This window comes from Crotalus tigris, unplaced genomic scaffold (assembly GCF_016545835.1).
Source record: "Crotalus tigris isolate CLP2741 ecotype Arizona unplaced genomic scaffold, ASM1654583v1 scf7180000017828.1554129, whole genome shotgun sequence".
NCBI classification, from domain to species: Eukaryota; Metazoa; Chordata; class Lepidosauria; order Squamata; family Viperidae; genus Crotalus; species Crotalus tigris.
In genome coordinates this window covers 1,350,854-1,372,690 of record NW_024096658.1, presented here as the reverse complement: position 1 = coordinate 1,372,690, position 21,837 = coordinate 1,350,854, and the positions used below count along the sequence as shown (strand labels likewise).

Below are 21,837 nucleotides of genomic sequence, written 5' to 3'. Positions count from 1 at the left end.
GAGGAAGAGAAAACAAACAATGTCTGCTTGCACTACGGGATATTTTCTCCTGCTGGCGTTAGCGACAAAAATTAATATTATCTTCATTTCAGGCACTTAGCCCCCAAGAGTAAGGCTGCGTGTGGTGGCTCAGGTTTGGTGACCTCAGGAATGTGGGAACAGGAACCTGGCTCATAAAACCTCTGTCTTTTCCTGGGAATAAACGGACTAGGGTTTTCTGCCTGAGCAGGGGGTTGGACTAGAAGACCTCCAAGGTCCTTTCCAACTCTATTATTCTGTTTGTCTGACTGCAGGGCTCTGTTGTTTAAAGGAGCTGTCTTTTGAAACATCTTTCAAGCAGATGTGTCTTCCTGGGAACATAGGGCTACCCAATTGCAGTGGGTCGCTTTGGGCGTTGTGTGGGACAATGTTTTTCAAACTTGGCAACTTAGGATGGATGGACTTCAACTCCCAGAATTCCCCAGTTAGGTAGTCCTCGACTTACGACCATAACTGAGCCCCAAATGTCTGCTGTTCAGTGAGTTTTGCCCCATTTTAAGACTCTCTTTGCCACAATTGTTAAGCAAATCACTGCAGTTGATAAATGAGGAACCCGGTTAAGTGAATCCGATTTTCCTATGAACTTTGCATGTCAGAAGATCATCAAAGGGGATCACGTGACCCCAGGACATAGCAACGGTCATAAATATGAACCAGTTGCCAAGCCTCTGAATTTGGGGATGCTGACCATGGGGATGCTGCAAAGGTCATAACTCTGGAAAAACGGTCGTAAGTCACAGTTTTCAAGCCTGTTGTAACTTTGAATGGTTACTAAATGAACTGTTGTAAGTTGAGAATTACCTGTATTCATAAGCAGAAATGATATTCAAAGACCAGGGACGTAGTTTCAGAATAATATACTAGCAAACTTAGTGCTGAAGTGTCAACATGTGGACAGAGATGAGCTTTAAAATGGTGCAGATAGGAAACATTAATGTTTAAAGCACTTTTTAGAGCATCTGAAATCCTGCACAGCCATATTAAAGAAGGACTAGAAAAAACGAGGGGGTCACGTTATTTTCCAAAGCACCAGAGGGAAGGACGAGAAATAATGGTTAGAAACTGAACAAAGAGAGAAGCAACCTGGAATTAAGGAGAAACTTCCTGACAGTGAGGACAATTAACCAGTGGAACAGCTTTCCTCCAGAAATCGTGGGCGCTCCATCACTGGAGATTTTTAAGAAGAGGCTAGACAGTCACTTGTCTGAGATGGTATAGGTCAGTGATGGCGAACCTTTTAGAGACCGAGTGCCCACAAACTGGCCCCGCCCCTGCTCCGCCTCTACCCTGTATCCCGCCCTGCCTGCCCGCAGGTCCACTCACCACCTCCAGGGCCCGCCACAGATCACCCAAGCAGCCCAGCAGCACCATGGCGGCCACTCCCTCTGCCCACACCCCGCAGCATCAATTGTGCGCGATGGGGCATGAGGGCAGAGTCTTGTCCATGCTGCCTGGCTGCCATGTCCTTGGCTGCGCTGCTCTGCCTGGGCCACGCTCGGGGGTGATTCTTCTCCAGGAGGGCTGCTGGTGAGAAGGAGGTCGCGCAGGGAGGCAAGGCTGGGGCAATGACACGTGTGCCCACAGAGAGGGCTCTGAGTGCCGCCTCTGGCACTCGTGCCATAGGTTCGCCACCACTAGTATAGGTTCTCCTGTTTAAGCAGGGGGCTGGACTAGAAGACCTCCACGGTCTCTTTCAACTCTGTTCTGTTCTATTCTATTCTATTCTATTCTATTCTATTCATAAAGCTGTCCTTTAAATGTATTTATTTTCCACCTTGGCCCTTATTTGACTTTTACTGTACAAATGGTACCACTTACTGCAGTCTTTCCCGTTCTTGTGAAAAATACGAAAATGGAATTGTCTTTGTAAAAATGTACTGTTTGATTTTAGATATTTTTATTAGAAGATACATTTCTGTAAAACTGTTCTTGATTTTGCTCTTGAATCTTGCTTGGTAAAGCAAAGTTATAAACATAAGCCAATTAAACGCTTAATCCTTATTTAACCTCTTTCAGATTTGCTCCTTTTTGAGGTTGGTCCTTTTATGTTTTTCTGAGAAAATATGGTCACCGTGTGTGTGTATAGTCCTTCTGGCGTCTGTGCAAATAAAAGAGCTTCCTCATAAGCAAGGCAAATGTGCACCTCGGTTACAGAGTAATATTAACTCTCAGTTCAGATTTCAGTATAATAATGAACGTGTGGAAATAATATCCTTCCATGAACTTCATGCCTCTCCATTGCTCTCCTGCCTGGAATAATAAGAGCAGGCAATTAGCAATTTATTAAATACCTTTGACCATGTGGAGGGTTGTGCCCTGATGATGTTACCTAGTTGGGTACTAAAACGTCTACAAGAAAACTACCCTCAGTGAATACCAAGGACCCAATAGAAAAGAATATTTGTAATTCAAGGCTGAACTGTGAGATTTTGGTTCTCTCCGAGCTTGGTGGTTTTCTTGCAGACATTTCATTCCCCAACATCATCAATGCCCTGATGATGTTACCTAGTTGGGGAGTGAAATGTCTACAAGAAAACCACCAAGCTTAAGGAGTACCAAGGACCCAACAGATTTTAATTAGCATCAGGATAAAAATCTGAAGAATGTCTGCTTAAAAGATATGCTTCGATCCAAGCTCAATTTCTGTTACAGGTAGTCCTCAACTTACGACCACAACTGAGCCTCAAATTTCAGTTGCTCATCAAGACAGTTGTTAAATGAGTGTTGCCGCATTTTAGACCTTACTTGCCAGAGTTGTTAAGTGGACCACTGCAGCTGCTAAGTTAGGCTAGTTAAAATGAATCTTTGCTTGTCAGAAGATTGTAAAAGGTGATCACAGGACTCAGCAACTGTCATAAATATGAACCAGTTGCCAACCGTCCGAATTTTGATTACATGACCATGGGCAGGGGTAGGCAATCTTGGCTCTTTTATGAGTTGTGGACTTCAACTCCCAGAATTCCTGAGCCAGCATGGCTCAACTTGGAAACCTCTCCCTTTCCCCTCAGCATGGCTGGCTCAGGAATTCTGGGAGTTGAAGTCCACGAGTCATAAAAGAGCCAAGGTTGCCTACCCCTGACCATGGGGATGCTGCCATGGTCATAAGTGTGAAAAACAGTCATAAGTCCCTTTTGTCAGTTGTAACTTCAAAGTGGATTCTGAAGTCATGTCCACCATTTTGCCTTTGTTGACTGACACACACACACCCATGCTCCAGACACCACGGTCAGTGGTGGGATTCAGCCAGTTCACACCACTTTGGCAGAACCAGTGGCTAATTTTTCGTTGTCCAAGCCCAGAATAGACTTCCGGAAGTGGCATCCACAGAGAGAACCGGTTGTTCCCATATTTGAATCCCACCACTGACCATGGCACAAATGGAAGGGTTCAGGCCTTGTCTTGTAATCACAGACACATAGATCATACTTTCAACTGAAATATTATTTTTCCAACAGAGCCATAACTCCGGTCATTAGCTAATGATTCATAGGAAATTCTAGTTTAGCTCGGTGGGAAACAGGATTCTGGACCACATACTGGAAACAGAAGCAGATGCAAAGACCAGGGAGACAATTAAGCAGCTTGGATGACTAAGAGGAAGGAGATTTGTGTCTCAATCAATCGGCTGATTCAGCCACACCAAAAACAGGGGGACGTGAAAACATTTTTCCAAGTGACAACATTGTTCCCACAGTGCTTTCTCGCCGACATTTCACATCATTTTGTTCATTGTTTTCCAAAACAGTAAAGGCACAGCTGTGTTTCTCCACCAGAAACCTAAAAGGGGATTCCCTGGATTGAAAGTCAAAGTTCTTCTCCACTATAACATAGTCCACTGAAGACAAGGCCCAGGTTGCACAACTTGACAAAACCCACATATTTTATCCCTCACACTGATCAAAGGGACGTAGCCTCACAACCACAATCAACCCAATATTTTTCTTACAGAAAGTCAATAAATTTTCCGCAGTCCCAAGTATTAAGTATCAACTTGGGTCACTTTTCCTCCCCTTTTTTGTACACCAATCTTTTTTTTTCTTTTTTGCTGTTGTTAGTGCTGGATGTTTTGGGGTTTTTTTTGGTTGGTTGATTTGTTTTCTGTTCTGTATTTTATTTTTTATCATAAAACAAAATATATTTATATATATTTAAAGAAATAAATTTTCCACAGCCTTGTTGCATGATGATGACCAACAAAACAATAGCTTTCATTATCTAGTATAATAATAATAATAATAATAATAAACAACAAACAACTGGTAGGAGAGATATAGTTCTTATTTTTAGCAGCATTTGATACTCTCAATAACTATTCTTTAGGGCAGGGGTCTTCAAACTTGGCCCTTTTATGACTCATGGACTTCAACTCCCAGAATTCCTGAGCCAGCCATGCTGAGGAAAAGGGAGAGGAATTCTGGGAGTTGCACAAGTCATGAAGGGGCCATAATTCCCCCATGCTGGCTCAGGAATTCTGGGAGTTGAAGTTCACGAGTCATAAAAGAGCCAAGGTTGCCTACCCCCTGTTCTAAGTAGAACACTGACATGGCCCTGTTACATACTGTGGGGAGTGTTTTTTTATAGATAGCCTCCATTCCCTCTTTATCTGCAAGCTTATGATGATTTTTCAGTTGTTAACAAATGACGCATTTCTGGCTCTGCTTTCCTGCACTTACTGACTTTAAAAGCTTTGAGTTCTCCTTTTAAATTGGACTTTTCTTCCCTCAGCCACTTCTTCACAATAACCTGAACATTGCCCACTGTCTTTAAACATTTCACAGAAAAATGAGAAAAAGCAATTAAGAAAACAATTTGACCTTGTCAATTACCACGATTCACTGTTTCATCTTGTGCTTTGGGAAAATGGCCTTTCTGCTTTCTAATGATCAAAACAGGGACAAAAATATACTGGTTTATTTTCATTGACTGTTGGAAAAGTAGAACTTCTTCTTGTTCAGCTGGAATCTTTTTTTAAATCTGTTGAAGGGTGAACTGGAAGGTGTCCTGAGTTTACTGGCTTTCACAGGATCTATTGAAATGTTAACTTGTGGATTTCATGTAGAAACAGATCAGATCTATCAGGGAGAGCAGGGGTCTTCAAACCTGGCCCTTTTATGACTTGTGGACTTCAATTCCCAGAATTCCTCAGCCAGCGCACAAGCCATAAAAGGGCCAAGTTTGAAGACCCCTGAGGTAGAGACTAAGGAAATAAAATCTGGTGTGGAGAACTTGGATGGAGCAACCTCCTTCAACTTGGTGTCCTCCAGATGTTGTGGAGCTCCCATACTTTTGGCTGACTGTGACTTGGGGGAGCTGAAATCCTACACATCTGCAGAGCACAAAGATAGAAATGGATGCACTAATAAAAACTATCTCCTAAATATCATGAACTAGCCAACAATACTTTCAGGAAAAAAGTAGTCATTCATGCAACACAGCATTACCTTATAGAATTTGCTGCTGCAGATGGGAAGACCACAAACCCTAGATTCCTTCCTTCCTTCCTTCCTTCCTTCCTTCCTTCCTTCCTTCCTTCCTTCCTTCCTCTTTCCTTCTCTCTCTCTCTCTCTCTCTCTCTCTCTCTCTCTCTCTCTCTCTCTCTCTCTCTCTCTCTCTCTCTCTCTCTCTCTTTCTTTATAACAGAACAGAATAGCAGAGTTGGACCTTGGAGGTCTTCTAGTCCAATCCCCTGCTCTGGCAGGAAATCCTATACCAGTGATGGCGAACCTTTTAGAGACCATGCCCAAAAACTGGCCCCACCCCCACTCCACCCCATGCCTCGCCCCCACTCCGCCCCTCCATCTCCCGCTCCGCCTGTCCACAGGGCCACTCACTGCGTCCAGGGCCCGCTGCAGATCGCCCAGGCAGCCCAGCAGCACTATGGTGGTCATGCCCTGTGCCTGCGTCTTGTCTACACTGCCTGGCTGCCATGTCCTTGGCTGTGCTGCTCCACGTGGGCCACACTCAGGGGCGACTCTCCTTCAGGGGGGCTGCTGGAGAGGAGGGGGTCGCGGGGGGAGATGAGGCTGGGGCAACGTCACATGTGCCCACAGAGAGGGCTCCGAGTGCCGCCTCTGGCACCCATGCCATAGGTTCGCCACCACTGTCCTATACCATTTCAGACAAATGGTTGTCCAATCTCTTCTTAAAAACTTCCAGTGTTGAAGCATTCACAACTTCTGGAAGCAAGTTGTTCCACTGATTAATTGCTCTAATTCTCTGGAAATTTTTCTTTAGTTCTAGGTTGCTTCTCTCCTTGATTAGTTTCAATCCGTTGCTTCATTCTTTCATTTATTCATTCATATCCCCCCTTTATTATTTTCACAAATAACTCAAGGCGTCTAACATATCCAACACACTTTCCTCCTCCTATTTTCCCTACAACGACAACCCTGTGAGGCAGGTTGGGCTGAGAGAGAAAGAGAGAGAGAGACAGGCCCAAGGTCACTCAGCTGGCTTACATACCTAAGGCAGGACTTGAACTCGCAGTCTCTTGCTTTCTAGCTTGGTGCCTTAACCATTAGGCGAAACGGAGGATTTTCCAAATTTATGGCGGATTAATGTAGGCAGAGCTGTGAGTCATCATAGATGATGTGAGGAAGGGGCAATCAGCAATCATGGAATGAGTGGGGCCTATCAAAATGAATTAGTGGCTTGCAGAATCCTCTCAAGCAGGGAATATTAATTTTTTCACTTTTCCTTTTTTATCTAAAATTCAAAGGAATTTTAAAATTAGACTGTTTTTAATACTTGGGGAGACGTTGGGTTAAGGCGGAATAGATGCCTTAAGTGTTTAAGGCCTAAGACATCATTCCTCTAAGGAGTAACAGCTGTAGGACACAAATGCGGCATCATTATTGCCTTGGGGTTTAATTGGTTGGAGTTTAGTTCAGCCCTGGGAAGGAGGATGCTGGCATTAAGCAGATGGACCTCTAGATCTATCCTTTGTAATTTGCAACATACCCTACACCAGTCTATTGTACTCTACAGGTAGTCCTTGAGCCTGTCCATTATGGTCGTAAGCTGTGGTGGTCGTTAAGCAAGGCGCCCCTGTGGTCGCATGTTGGGAAACTGCTGGCCAGGCAAGGAGGAGGGATCAAGTGAGGAATTAGCCTTGAGTCATTGCGCAGCCACAAGAGACTTAAGGGCTGACTTTCTCAAAGTTCCATGGGACTTTTATCTGTTTGTTCTCAAGAGAAGGCAAGCAGTCTGGGGAGAATATAATAATATATAATATAATAAAGTAGTTAGCTTGAGCCCTTATACAAGTGGACCTGGTTGCTTGCACCTGACATCACCTCACTTAACCACTGTAAACCCTGTTCTTCCATTGCAGTTGTTAAGTGACTGCATGGATTGTTAAGGGGAGGAAGGGAACCTCAGAGTGTGGGGGAGGCCCTCAGAGGCCAGGCGCAGGCCCAGGGCTACACTTCAGCTCCTCCCCTGCTTCCATGTGGCCTGTCCCAGTCTTTCTAGGGTCTTCCGCACTCCTGAGGTACTTTGTACTCTGCTTCCTGCCCAGCTGGGTCCCACACACGTGGGCCTATCTCCCATCTTGCTGGCTCCCCACAGCTCTTCTGCCTGTTTCCCACCCTGCTGGGTCCCCCATATGGGAGGGCCGGGGCAAGATCAGGAAGGAAGACCCAGCCGATCCGCCCTGCGGCCTCCATACAGTACAGAAAATTAAATTTAAATCTATATTCAGTCTTGACATTCTGAGAGATGTTCCAGCTGACGCTGTTTCTAATTTTTTCTTACTGGAGGGTGGTGAGACCGTATAGGCTATTGCGATATCTCAGGAGAAAAGGCTTGATAGAATAGTAATAAAAATGGGATTGTGGCTCCAAGTAAGATTGCAATTACTTTATTTTGCATAAATCACAAGGCTCAACCTTTGCTTTCGCACCCTATTGTTTTAACCAGTAAGTGGCCAAAGTTTTTTTTTTAAAAAGTGCTTTATTTTAATGAAAAGCATTTTGTTAGCTAACTTGATCACATCAAATAGCACGAGATATTTGCTGGCCAAAAACAAAGGGGGGGGGGAGTTACAGATGTCCCTTCTGGCGTGGACTTCAACTGTTGGACTGCATCCTTTTGCAGCTGAAGGCCAGAAAACTGCTAACAGATGGAATCCTCTCATATCATCGCAAACATTAGGGTGTGCGCAAACTGACAAAACACTGAAATTAATTAGGCTTGAATTCTTTATTTGCCGAAATGTGATCTTCTCTGGTCACGCAGAGGGATGTGTGCATTTCCTTCTGACTAGTGCAGGAAAAATCAAATCTATCGGATTGACTGGAAAGTTTTCATCACAATCCTTCGTGCTGAAAAATTCAGATGGATGCAGCAAATAACTGTTGCAATTTTCAGCCAGGCGAATGGGAGGGTGCTTATTACTGATCTGCGATCACTCGACTTAATAATAATAATAATAATAATAACAACAACAACAACAAGAAAAACAACAGCAGCAGCAGCAGCAGCAGCAACAACAACAACAATAATAATAAAGTTGGAAGGGACCTTGGAAGTCATTGAGTCCAACCCCCTGCTCAGACAGGAAATCCTACACCATTTCGGACAAATGGCTGTCCAGTCTCTTCTTAAAAACTTCCAGTGTTGGAGCATTCACCGCTTCTAGAGGCAGGTTGTTCCACTGGTTAATTGTTCTCACTGTCAGGAAGTTTCTCCTCAGTTCCAGGTTGCTTCTCTCCTTGATTAGTTTCCATCCATTGCTTCTTGTCCTGCCCGCAGGGGCCTTGGAGAATAGCTTGACTCCCTCTTCTTTGTGGCAGCCCGAGATACTGGAAGACTGCTATCATGTCCTCCCTCCTCCTTCTCTTCATTAAACTAGACATACCCAATTCCAGCAACCATTCCTTATATGTTTTAGCCTCCAGTCCCCTTGTTGAAATGCTTTAGATAATGTCAATTCTTCTAGTCCAACGCATGCTCAAGCAGGATAACTTATACCAGGTCTAGGCAACCTTGGCTCTTTTATGATTCGTGGACTTCAACTCCCAGAATTCTGGGAGCTGAAGTCCACGAGTCATAAAAGAGCCAAGGTTGTCTACCTCTGACCTATACTATTCCAAATGGCTGTCCAATCTCTTCTTTTAAAAGCCTCCAGTGATGGAGCCCTACAACGTCTGAAGGCAGGCCATTCCACTAGTTAATTGTTCTACCTGTCAGTAAGTTTCTCCTTAGTTCTAGGTTGCTTCTCTCTTCAGTTAGCTTCCATCCATTGTTTCTTGTCCTGCCTTCAGGCGCTTTGGAGAATAGGTTGACCCCTTCTTCTTTGTGGCAACCTCTAAGACAGTGGTTCTCAACCTGTGGGTTGGGACCCCATTTGGGGTCAAACGACCATTTCACAGGGGTCGCCAAACAAGGCTGTCCGCCATTTTTTCCCCCTTTTCTTTGGCCACGCCCCTGGCACCCGGTGGTGTATAAGTGGTTGGGGGTCACCACAACATGGGGAACTGTATTATGGGGTCATGGCATTAAAAAGGCTGAGAACCATTGCTCTAAGATATTGGAACACTGCTATCATGTCACCTCTTAGTTCTTCTTTTCCTTAGGAGTAATACACACTGATCTTTTCCTTAGGATCATAGACACTGAGCGAGACCACCCATGGCATGGCTTCTCCATAATGCTTCAGACTAGGTCACCAGGCTTTGCTGTGTCTGTGCTACATTCAGCATTCCCTGCAAATACTAAGGAGGCTATTATTCAGTTCTGACATGTTTTGGGCAATCTTCCCTAAGTGAAACCAAAGCGCAGCATGCTCAAGATAGAGTTCTAATCTAGAGATTAGCTTTCAAACAAACATACTGTTGACACCATCTAACATATTTTAAGGTACATGCAGTCTAATGATATAGTCAGGCTGTCTCAAAGGTGCTTTTCAAAAGGCAACTGGACTTTCTTGGGATTTTTTTCCCCTTGAAAACGTTGTATTTCTCATCTAAGAAGCTTCTTCAGATCTGACTGCATGGTGGGGAATAGAAGGATTTATATTCTTTGCAGTCATCTAGTCGTTAGCAATAGCAATAGCACTTAGACTTAGATATCACTTCACAGTGCTTTACAGCCCTCTCTAAATGGTTTATAGAGTCAGCCTGTTGCCCCCAATAATCTGGGTCCTCATTTTACTGACCTTAGAACAGGGGTGTCAAACTGCCAGCCCGCGGGCTGGACACGTCACCGGGAAACCGCGCCCACCCCATTGCTGACAATGGGGAAAAAGCTCTGATACGTTGTGTGACGTCATGTGACGTCACAAGTTTGACATGTCTGCCTTAGAAGGATATAAGGCTGAGTCAACCTTGAGCTAGTGAGAATTGAACTGCCAAATTGCTGGCAGCCAACAGTCAGCAGAAGTAGCCTGCAGTATTGCATTCTAACCACTGTGCCACCATGGCTCGCTCCTTCCTTCCTTCCTTCCTTCCTTCCTTCCTTCCTTCCTTCCTTCCTTCCTTCCTTCCTTCCTTCCTTCCTTCCCAATAGCACGTAGACTTATATACTGCTTCACAGGGCTTTACAGCCTTCTCTAAGCAGTTTACAGAGTCAGCGTGTTGCCCCCAACAATCTGGGTCCTCCTTTTACCGACCTCGGAAGGATGGAAGGCACTCTGAAAGAATGTAAATCCTTCTATTCCCCACTATTCAGTCAGAACTGAAGAAGCTTCTTGGTTGAGAAGTGAAACATTTTCAAGGAAAAAAACCAAGAACCTTTGGGACGATCGATGACCTGGATGATTGAGAATCTCCGTAGACAGATATAATTCAGGAAGCTCTGATCCATACTTTTCAGCTAGTAAAAGAGATCTAAGAGAAAATAAGCAAGCCATCTCACCTCATTGTCAGTGCCAACATCCAGAAGAACAGGGAGGCACTGCTGTGGGTGAACGCCACCGCAAGCGGTATAGAGTGCGAGTTTTCCTACAGGAATGCCCATCCCGTAGCTTCCTAGATCGCCCAAGCCTAAAATTCTTTCTCCGTCGGTCACCACAATAGCCTGAAAAAGAAGAGAGGAATCTGCTATAGAAAGAAGCATTCAACAAAGCGTTGATTTCCAAGCGGTTTGGAAGGACAATAGATTGTTTCACAACCAATGGAGCTTTTCTCTGATAAGACGGAAACACTGGTTTTGCAAAAAGAAGTTGTGGATGACTGGCTCATGTGCATGATGTTCCCTATACAAATTCTGGATTGACTCAGTTACTTATCACAATTGGTTTATCATTGTTACTTTATTTTTTTTTAAAGCAAAAATATTAATAATAAGATTGCAAGGCATCTATAGAAATGAATATTTGTAGTTAAGGATTGAATGATGGGGTCCTTGATACACTGATGTTACCTATAATCCTCAGGAACAACTCACACCCTGGTCAGCACTTCTTTATTCTCCTACCATCGGGTAGGAGATATAGAAGCATAGCCAGCCGCACCAACAGGCTGAAGAATAGTTTCTACCCATGGGCTGTCAGACCCCTGAATGGAAAATAACTCCATGTATGATAGACTTGCGGGGCCTTGTGTTGTGATTCCGTGCCAGCCTGTGCTCCCAACAGCTGAGTCTGAGGAATCTGAGGAGGAGGAAGTGGAGGAGGCATTTGAAGGGCCATCAGGGGCAGAGGGAGGCTCGGATGAATTACAGGACTCACGGTTTGATGCAGAGCCTGGGCCCTCCAGTCGTGTTCCTGATGAAGCTCAGCTGTGTGAGGAGAATAAGTCAGACTCGGAGGACTCACACCTAATGGACATGCTAATTGATGCTCGCACACGTCGTCAACTAGCGAGAGTAAATCAGCAGCAGTTAATACGGCAACTCCAGAGTAAAAGGAGAAGGCACTGAGAGGCAACGCCTTGGGACTGCTGTATAAAAAGAGGAGGTGTAGGCAGTGCTGGTTGCTGAAGGCAACCGTTTGCAAAGTACTTCTTGGGATTCTGGTTTGTTCATCTTGCTTGTGCCTACTCTTCTGTTTGCATCGTGTTTCCTGTGGACTATTTCCTTCATTTGGACTGAGTTTTGCTGTTTGTGTTTTGGACTATTTGGCAGGTTTGTCATCCATATTAAAAGGGGTTTGTTTTGTTTTAAGTCTCCAGCCTATTTTATCAATAGTTGTTTGGTCCTTGTGCCTTTAACAAGGACGGCTATAGGCTGGGATAGAAAACCTTGCAATAAGTTCACATGGTGCAATAAGATTGTGTGTTTGTTGTTATTGTGATGGGGGGGTGCACGAAGGGAGGCTCAGCCAATCTCATTGTACACATGTTGTACTTTGACAATAAAGGATTTGTATTTGTATTGATAGTTTGCGTAATGAAACCTCTGCAAGGAAACAACCAAGTTCAGAGAGCACCAAGGACCCCTCGTTTCTACCCTGGGCCACTAATATTCTCTTTTATCGATATAATCACTAATGATCTAAGCTGGTGCGTATAAGAATTTTAAAGACGTACTTGTGGATAGGCAATTTTTGCTGTGAGGTCCTTGGTGGTCTATGAGCTTGGTGGTTTTCTTGCAGACGCTTCATTACCCAACTAGGTAACATCATCAGTGCAACACATTTTGCAAAATGATATCCATCAGGTCATAAAGATTTGGGAATGACTGAGTAACTGAACCACAAATGCAATACTGAATTGTGTATTTTGTATATTTTGTTTCTTGAAATAATGTAAAGGGAACAAATATATTCTCACATCGTTGTTGTTATTCCGTTGCTAAGTCGTATCCGACTCTTTGTGACCCCATGGACCATAGCACAACAGGCACTTCCTGTCCTCCATGGTCTCCTGGAGGTTGCCCAAATTCATGTTCAATGCATCAATCACACAATCTAACCATCACCTCCTCTGCCTTCTCCTTTTGCCTCCAATCTTTCCCAACATCAGAATCTCTTCCAATCAGTATATCCCCACATAGCTCTCCACTATGTTGCAAGTGCAACAGGAGAAGAAGCCCATAAGTATTGTTATTAGTTGCGAAGTCGTGTCCGACCAATCGCAACCCCTGGACAACGTTCCTCCAGGCCTTCCTGTCCTCTACCATCTTCTGGAGTCCATTTAAGCTCACGCCTAGTGCTTCAGTGACTCCATCCAGCCACTTCATTCCCTGTCGTCCCATTCTTCTCTTGCCCTCAATCTTTCCCAGCATTAGGCTCTTCTCCAGTGAATCCTTCCTTCTCATTAGATGGCCAAAGTACTTGAGTTTCAACTTCAGGATCTGGCCTTCTATAGAGCAGTCAGGGTTGATTTCCATAAGGACTGACCGGTTTGATTGCCTTGCAGTCCAGGGGACTCCCAGGAGTCTTCGCCAGTACCATAGTTCAAAGGCCTCAATTCTTTGGCGCTCAGTCTTTCTTATGGTCCAACTTTCCCCCCCGTAAGTGTTTGTATGGATTATTATTTTATTATTTGATTTGGACCTGCCACAATCAAACCAAGAAGAGAAGCAACCTGGGAACTAAGGAGAAATTTCCTATCAGTGAGACCAATTAACCAATGGAATAACTTGCCTTCAGAAGTTGTGGGTACTCTATCACTAAAGGCCTTCAAAAAGAGACTGGATAATTATTTGTCTGAAATGATATAGGCTCTCCTGCTCAAATAGGGGGGTTGGACTAGAAGACCCCCCCCAAGGTCCCTTCCAACTCTTAGAATAATAATAGGTAGATCTTTTGAAGATCTACCTATTTTAGGAACTGGGTGGAAGGGAATGAGAGATGCTGGGCTTACTTAGAAATAGACTGCTGAGAATTTTTTTCCCCCAGCTGGGAAGGAATTTGCTTTAAAATATTAACATATTACAGATGATTAAAGGGAGAAATGCCAGGAGGATTTAAACATGTGCCATATGGCTTGCGGTTTTCTTTTTTTCTGCTGAAGTCAAACGGGCATCGCTGTTTGATAGAAAATAATGAAAGCCCTGAATGGGTATCAACCTTTTCCATTTCTTCAGATCACTCCGTTGTTTTCAACTGATGAAATAAATTCCAATGCATCTACAGATAATTGTCTGAGGCCTGGGCTGTGGGTAGAAAAAAAAATTCTTTCTCTTTGCACAAAAAGCACCATTGACCTGAATACATATTTGTAGTCTGAGTATTTTGGATTTGCTAGCATCTGAGTCTCGCTGGCCTTATTAAACATGTTACAGATGCAGTAAAAACCTCACTTCTGATGTGCATTTCTTTGTTTTAAGATGTGGGCAATCAATCACTAGCCCAGCAATGTCGAATATTTTTTGGTATGTTTCTCCTTCTCAAAGCAGTTGTCTCGGCCTTGCTCTGAAGCATCTGTTAACCTTTCAGAATAACAGAATGACAGAGTTGGAAGGGACCTTGGAGGTCATCTAGTCCAGTGGTTCTTAATCTGGGCGATATTGCCCCCCAGGGGGCAATTTCATTTTTCAGGGGGGCAATGAAACAAAAAGGAGCAACATGGGGGCAAAGGAACATAAAGGGGGCGATATGGGGCAATGGAGCAAGAAGTTTTGGGGACACTTTTGAGACTTTTTCGTACAATGAATCGCTTTATATCTGTCATACAAAAACATCAGATCGCTCGCTATTAGTGAATTGAATTGTGTTTTCAAATATTCCTCCAGCTAGCTTCAGTACAGAACGCCGTACATATGTGAATATGCATTGCTTATCTTCATGTGCGTTGTGTAGCAGCCTCTACCCATACAGTGGCACGCCATTGGCCAGAATATGGGAGATATGGGGAAAAGACTGGAAATAAATTATTTGCATCGATATGTCCTGATGACAATTTTAAAGAAAACAAAACAAGTGTTTGCATAAATTGAAGAATTATTTCCTATGTTGTGATTGAGAGGTTATGTTGGGGGAAGGGGGCGATGACAACTTCCTCATTGGCTCAAGAGGGTGATTCGTTCAAAAAGGTTAAGAACCACTGATCTAGTCCAATCCCCTGCTCAGGCGGGAAATCCTATACCATTTCAGACAAATGGCTGTCTAGTCTCTTCTTAAAAACTTTTAGTGTTGGAGCATTCACAGCTTCTGGAGGCAGATTGTTCCACTGGTTAATTGTTCTTGCTCTTAGGAAATTTCTCCTTAGTTCTAGGTTGCTTCTCTCCTTGGTTATCTTGGTTGTAATTACAGTCTAAATTTGGGTATATGTGTGGAGGAAGGTTAAGTAAAGCCGTGTCTATCTCTTTGGCAATGAATAGATTATGACACAAATCATTTGGGTTATCAAGCCCAAGGATGTGTTACAATCACTTTTAAGGAAGATCCACAGAAGATTGACAAGTCTATTTTGGACATGCAGTTAGGTCCAGGAAATTGGCATCTTGAAGAGAAGTGGAAAAGATTAAGAGCTGTAAAAAGGCATAATCAGCCAGTAGCCAATACTCAACTCCATTGATGGTATGATTCAGGGCAACAGCTACGATTCACACCTTACACGGGGTCTGCAGGGATTATCCTTATAAATGGGGCATAGCATCCTTTCCTCAGTGTGTGACTGTAGAGCCTCATAACAAATTATAGATCACATCGTGAACGGCTATAAGCTGGTGGCATATACTGGTTCAGTATCTGATCTTTTTTAATATAAATGATGCTGTGCTTCAATGGTTATGCGGCCTGGACCAGGGTGGGGAACAATGGCCTTTTTATGACTTGTGGACTTCAACTCCCAGAATTCCTGAGCCAGCCATGCTAGTTCAGGAATTCTGGGGGCTGAAGTCCACAAGTCATAAAAGGGCCATCGTTTCCCACTCTTGGCCTAGATATTGATATTTGAACATAAATCTTTTAAAATATATAAATATGTAACATATAATATATAAATAAATATATAAACATAATAAAACATATTATGTTTTACTAGTCTAGGTAAAATGTTAATATATATTGCTAGTTCATGTATGATATGCCATACGCTAAATACATAAATAAGGGCAACATCTTCACATTTTCCATTTCTGAATCCTAGACATCCCCCTGTATTTTGCCATGAAGGTTAGATGTCTGAATTCTAACCCAGTTTGCTTCGGTGTGTTTTTTGAACTGAACTTCGGTCTTCCGTTTGTAGTCAGGAATTGGGCAGCCATGGGATCAAAAAGCTATGAGTCACTCTTTGATCTTAAATCCTGATAAAATCAAAGTATAGGCCCAGTTTTACCACAGAAACTGCTGTTTTAAAAGAAGCAAACCCCAGCTTAACCACATGACTGGTTTTAGCTTGATTTGCTTAGATTCTGAAAAGTTCTTTAATTATGCGAACTTCTAATTTACAAACGCTAGGAGTCATTTCTTTAAAATTAATTCTGCATGAGAAGGCTGCCAATCTTTCTTTCTTTTTTAAATAATATTTTATTAATTTTACAATTTTACATTTAAGTATTTAAAAAGCAACGTGGTGGCTGGGTTAATCAATAGTTCAATAACATAAAAATCTTTAGTACAAATCTCAAGTTACAACATCAAATATTTCCTCTCTTTTCCCCTTAATATCTACTGTCTCGTATTTAAGCTAATACAGTTCTTATTGTATCAACTTAGTAAAAACATCATTATTACATTTATCAATAAATTGGAGGTTTTTAAGAAGAGACTGGACAGCCATTTGTCCGAAATGATATAGGGTTTCCTGCCTGAGTAGGGGGTTGGACTAGATGACCTCCAAGGTCCCTTCCAACTTTATTATTATTATTATTATTATTATTATTATTATTATTATTATTATTATTATTGTTGTTGTTGTTATTATTATTACTATATGTTTAGCTTATACATATCTTAATTACTTTTACATTCAATCTTCATAAACAATCCATGTCCTGTTATTAATTTTTTCCCAAATTTTAGTTTCCCATCAATATTCCAATTTAACATTTGATATCTATAATTTTCAGGCTTTAGGTAACCAAAATTTCCCTTATCTCAATTCATAACAGAATCTAATATTCAAAATACGCATTTTATTTATTTGAATATAGTCTTGTTCTATTTCCTAAAAGTTATCTATTTCCCACCATATTAAATCATCTACTTAATAATACAATATCCCCTTTAATAAATCAAAACCATTATATTGTCTGGGTTAATCAATAAATCAAACAAATTCATAATAATTATTTTTTTTTCTTTTGGGTCTAATTTTTAAATATTAAATAGATAAAATCCTTATTTTTAACTAATTTCCAATATTTTAAATCTAATGACCAAAATTCCCCTTATCTCAACTTCTCCCTTTAACCCTCTAATTAATAATGTGAAATCCACTCAAATAAATCAAAACCCCAGTTTTCTTCAGCCTTATTCTGGCTTTCTTCTTTTGCCAACTAGCCTTCTATATCATTGCTTTTAGATCATCAAATAGATCTCCCTCTATTATTATATATGTTATTTGAAATAAGAGAGATCATTTAGTTGCCATTTTTTTGGAAGGGCTAGCCCATTTGTATTCATTAAATTGTCTCCCTATTATCCCAATTCCTCATGATTGTCCTGATATGTTTTTATCTTCCATTCAATCTGTTCTTCTTTCTCAAATTTCTTCTGTTTTATATAGAAAGTCTTTTCCATTTTCAGTGTTGTCACTCCCTTTTCTGGATTTTCCATTAACTGTATTTGTTGGTCAATTGAGTCCTCTGTCTTAGTATTTGATGTTCCACTTCTTCTGTTATCTTCTGCGTTGTTAGTTCTTTGGTTGTAGTCAATGTTTGGGTTTGTGTATCTAAGCTGGCATCTTGTTCTTTTATGTTAGATCTTATTTTATCACTAGCTGAAAGAATGGTTTCATGTATTGCTTTCAACATGGAAAGGATCTTTTCCTGGTCTTTATCCATATTCTTTTAATAATGTGTTAAGTTGAGGACTTTAAAATCAGACGTTAAAAATAATTTTATAACTAGGTATGGGACCTCTCTTTCATGTGTTTATAGATAGTCTTTAGAGTAGAAGTCGTTTGTCAAGCAAGATTTTATAGTCCAAGGTATTTCATCATCTCATATAGTAACCAATGTTCCTCAAATAAAGAGATAGGAAGGCAATTCCCCACATATAACTCTGAAAGTCAGTAAAGGTTTACATTCATAATTCAAGTAGGCCAGTTATGCTGCCCAGACCTTCTCTTTACAGGTGAGTTTCTCACAGGTGGTACCAAGGTCAAAAAAGTCTTATCTAAAGTCTGGGCTTCAAGCCAAGTCTTTTAGGAAATAACAAGTTGTAATACCAAACTTCGTCACAAGTTTAAAGTTTTTTAAATCCAAAAATTTTTATAATCCTTTTTCCAATTTTATTTCTTTTTTCTAAATAAAAACAAAAGTCTCCAATAAAAATAAGACAACTTTTGGTCCCCAAGTTTCAGGAACATATAAATCCAATAGATTAAAATTGTTCTTTTAGCATTTTAATTCCCCTGGGTAGTCAGTCGCTGCTATTCAGAGGGTGGGATAGAAATTTCCTTCCCTTTCTTCTCACAGGGGGAAAGATACTTTGGGCAGCTTTTACAGGAAAAGAAAATACTTAGGATAAAGAGAAGATCGGATCTCACCCAGTTTCATCCGCGTTGCTTTAGAAGTGCTTGGTGGTGAGTTTGACTTTGGCTGTCTGCAGCTTAGTGACAAGCCATATTGCTATGGCCGGTCTTTCCTCTGCTGGTTTGGAGTGTTGCCCCGGATCAAGCAGAAGGGCTGCTGCCCTCCTGCGATCAAGCGGGGGTCACCTCCTTGCTTGGTGCCCCTACAGGGCAACTTTCGACCCTTTCCAGGGTCCTCCAGTGGAACGAAACCGAACGCGGAAGGCGGAGCTCGCCTTCCAGTGTCTGCGGCGTCTGCGATGGCAAACTGGAAGTCCAGCTGCCAATCTTTCTGATGGGCGTGTGGATGAATTCCGTCTTCTTCAGAGCACAATGGAAGGATGTTACTTTCACAATGCAGAATTTCTAATGCAAAAAAAGGGCTGCGGAAACAACTTTGCCTCAAAACTATAATTCTACATTACTAAGTGTGGACAAGAGAGATTCATATTATTATTTTTTTAAAATATAGCCATGATTATACATGCTCAGAAATGAAATCTTCATTATATCTTAATTTATTTCTATCCTGCCTTAATTATTTTTATAAATAACTCAAGGCGGCAAACAAAAATTCTTCCGCCTCCTATTTTCCTCACAACAATCCTGTGAGGTGGGTTGGGGGCTGAGAGAGAGTAACTGATTCAAAATAGCTTACATTGTCTGTGACTTGAAACTAGCTGTAGGTTGGGACTCTCACACAACAAAGTGGTGTCACATTCCCTTGTCTTCTCAAACTAATTTGTCCTCTCATACTGACAAGCGAAAAAGAGACATAATCCAAGGCCTGAGCTTTGAACCTAAGATCAAGGGCAATCCTTAATTAGTCCTAATAATCTTTCTGCAGCTACAGCAGTCCCACTTCAAAAAGGTAGCTCATTTGTAATAAGTTTCTGATTCCATGAAAAATAGAGGGTTCCCCCCCCCCATTAAAAACAAATCAACCAGCCCATTACCTTTATGTTGTCTTCAGGCCAGGAATTCAGCATTGTGGCAATGTGTCCTTTGTCGTGAATGGTAATGAATAGTCCGCTGAAAAAAAAAGAAAAAGGATAAATTACACAAAAAGAAAAACTAATCTGAGCCTGACAAAGAAGTAGAGAAGGCTGGGCACGAAGTGGAATGGCATAAAGGGCAAAAGAGAGGACCATTAGCAAATTTCTTAAAACTCACTTAAATTTGTTTAAATGAGCATCCCAGGCAAAGAGGAAGCACAGGATTATAACGCACTCGTGAATCTGTCCTTAGAGTGCGAAGGAAAGCATACAGAACTAATCCATGCAAAAGAGAAGCACGGTTCTTAAGTGACCTTGACTTTGCTTGTTCAGAAGGCTGCAAAAGCTGATCACGTGACTCTGAGAGACTGGAAACCGTCATACATACGAGTCAGTTGCCAGCTGTCTGAATTTTGATCACATGACCGTGGGGTTGCTGCAATAGTCGTAATGTGAAAAAACGGTCATCGGTCCCTTTTTTCAGTGCCATTGTAACTTAGAATGGTCACTAGATGAACTGTTGTAAGTCAAGGACGACAACCTTTAGTCTGTTTATGTCGTAATGGGGAGGAGTAAATTCTTTCTGCTAACTATATCTCAGCTACCAAAATCCATGCCACCTGACGGAAAGCCGCTCCACTGGTTAATTGTCCTCCTTGTTAGGAAATTTCTCCTTAATTCCAGGTTGATTCTCTCCTTGATTAGCTTCCATCCATTGTTTCTTGTCTCGCCTTCAGGCGCTTTGGAAAATAGGTTGGCCCCCCTCTTCTTTGTGGCAGCCCTTCAAATATTGGAATCCTGCTATCATGTCACCCCAGTATCTGAAAGGCTGCCAGAAGACAGAGGGGGTCAGGTTGTTCACCAAAGCACCAGAGGGAAGGACGAGAAACAATGGTTGGAAACTGACCAAAGAGAGAAGCAACCTGAAATTAAGGAGAAACTTCCTGACAGTGAGGACAACCAACCAGTGGAATAGCTGGCCTCCAGAAATCGTGGGGGCTCCATCATTGGAGATTTTAAAGAAGAGACTAGACATTCACCTGTCTGAGATGGTATAGGTTCTCCTGCTGGAGCAGGGGGCTGGACTAGTTGACCTCCAAGATCCCTTCCAGCTCTATTCTATTCTAATCCTTCTTTTCTCTAGACTAGACTTTCCCCTGGGGCTTTTTAGATGTGTTGGGATGACTGGTTGGAAAGTTTTGATATTTCAATCAAAAGCAGCTGATACTAGCCATTGATAATATCAGGTGCATCGTGGTTCATGTGGGTTTATTTTACCCATCCCTGGTTTCAGTCATAGCACATCTGGGGATTGTCAGGTCATTCTATGAGTCAGGATTTGATTGAACGAATATATTAAATAAAATTCAATTTAATGAATATACCGTTTTATTTCCAGAAATAACTCCAGCATATGATGCATAAGTCTCTTGAGATTCCTTTTTTAAGGAACCTCCCAGCCATCTGCTATGTTTGCAGATCCTATTTCTGTTATTGCTGTGGCAACTGTGTTAGGCTTTGAAATTTAGAAATCAAACAATTCAAATTAGTTCTTTGGGGAAAACGTTAAACTAACAAACACATCATTTTACAAAAGAGCCTGGGCAATCAAACTTCATTTGAGCCAGCAAGGGATTTATGTGAGCAGGAAAAAATAATTAACCAATCAATGGTTGAAATTACCACGAGTGACTGATCTCTGACTTTTATAGATTTGTTTATTGCAAAGACTCGGCTGTTACAGAGGTTCTAAACAATAGAATTAACCAAGTTGTTTGTTTCTTTCTTGAAGTGCTTTTCAGTTTATGCTCAGCAGGTAATTCATGTATTCTGAGCTTCGAAGCTAAACATGGTGGAACCGTTTGATATTTGGAGGGCAACTACTAGCAAATACTAGGGTTAGGCTAGGCTGGGAAGCTAAAATATATTATTATTATTATTATTATTATTATTATTAGTAGTAGTAGTAGTAGTAGTAGTAGTAGTAGTAGTAGTAGTAGTAGTAGTAATAGTAATAATAATAATAATAAAGTTGGAAGGGATCTTGGAGGTCATCTAGTCCAACCCCCTGCTCAGGCAGGAAACCTATATATAATAATAATAATAATAATAGTAAAGTTGGAAGGGACCTTGGAGGTCATCTAGTCCAACCCCCTGCTCGGGCAGGAAACCCTACACCATTTCGGACAAATGGCTGTCCAGTCTCTTCTTAAAAACTTCCAGTGTTGGAGCATTTA

The 21,837-nt window shown here is 41.8% G+C and overlaps 1 protein-coding gene across 3 annotated transcripts in view; it reads right to left on the bottom strand.

The window, feature by feature from the left end:
- The window catches only part of ME3 (malic enzyme 3), a 129,547-nt gene that overhangs the window by 44,229 nt on the left and 63,481 nt on the right, over positions 1-21,837 (bottom strand). For all 3 annotated transcript variants that reach the window (XM_039342963.1, XM_039342962.1, XM_039342964.1), the window contains 2 exons: positions 19,562-19,637; positions 10,897-11,058 (listed from right to left, as the gene is read on the bottom strand). In XM_039342963.1, the coding sequence (XP_039198897.1) occupies positions 10,897-11,058; positions 19,562-19,637 (238 nt within the window). The remainder of the gene's footprint in view (positions 1-10,896; positions 11,059-19,561; positions 19,638-21,837) is intronic.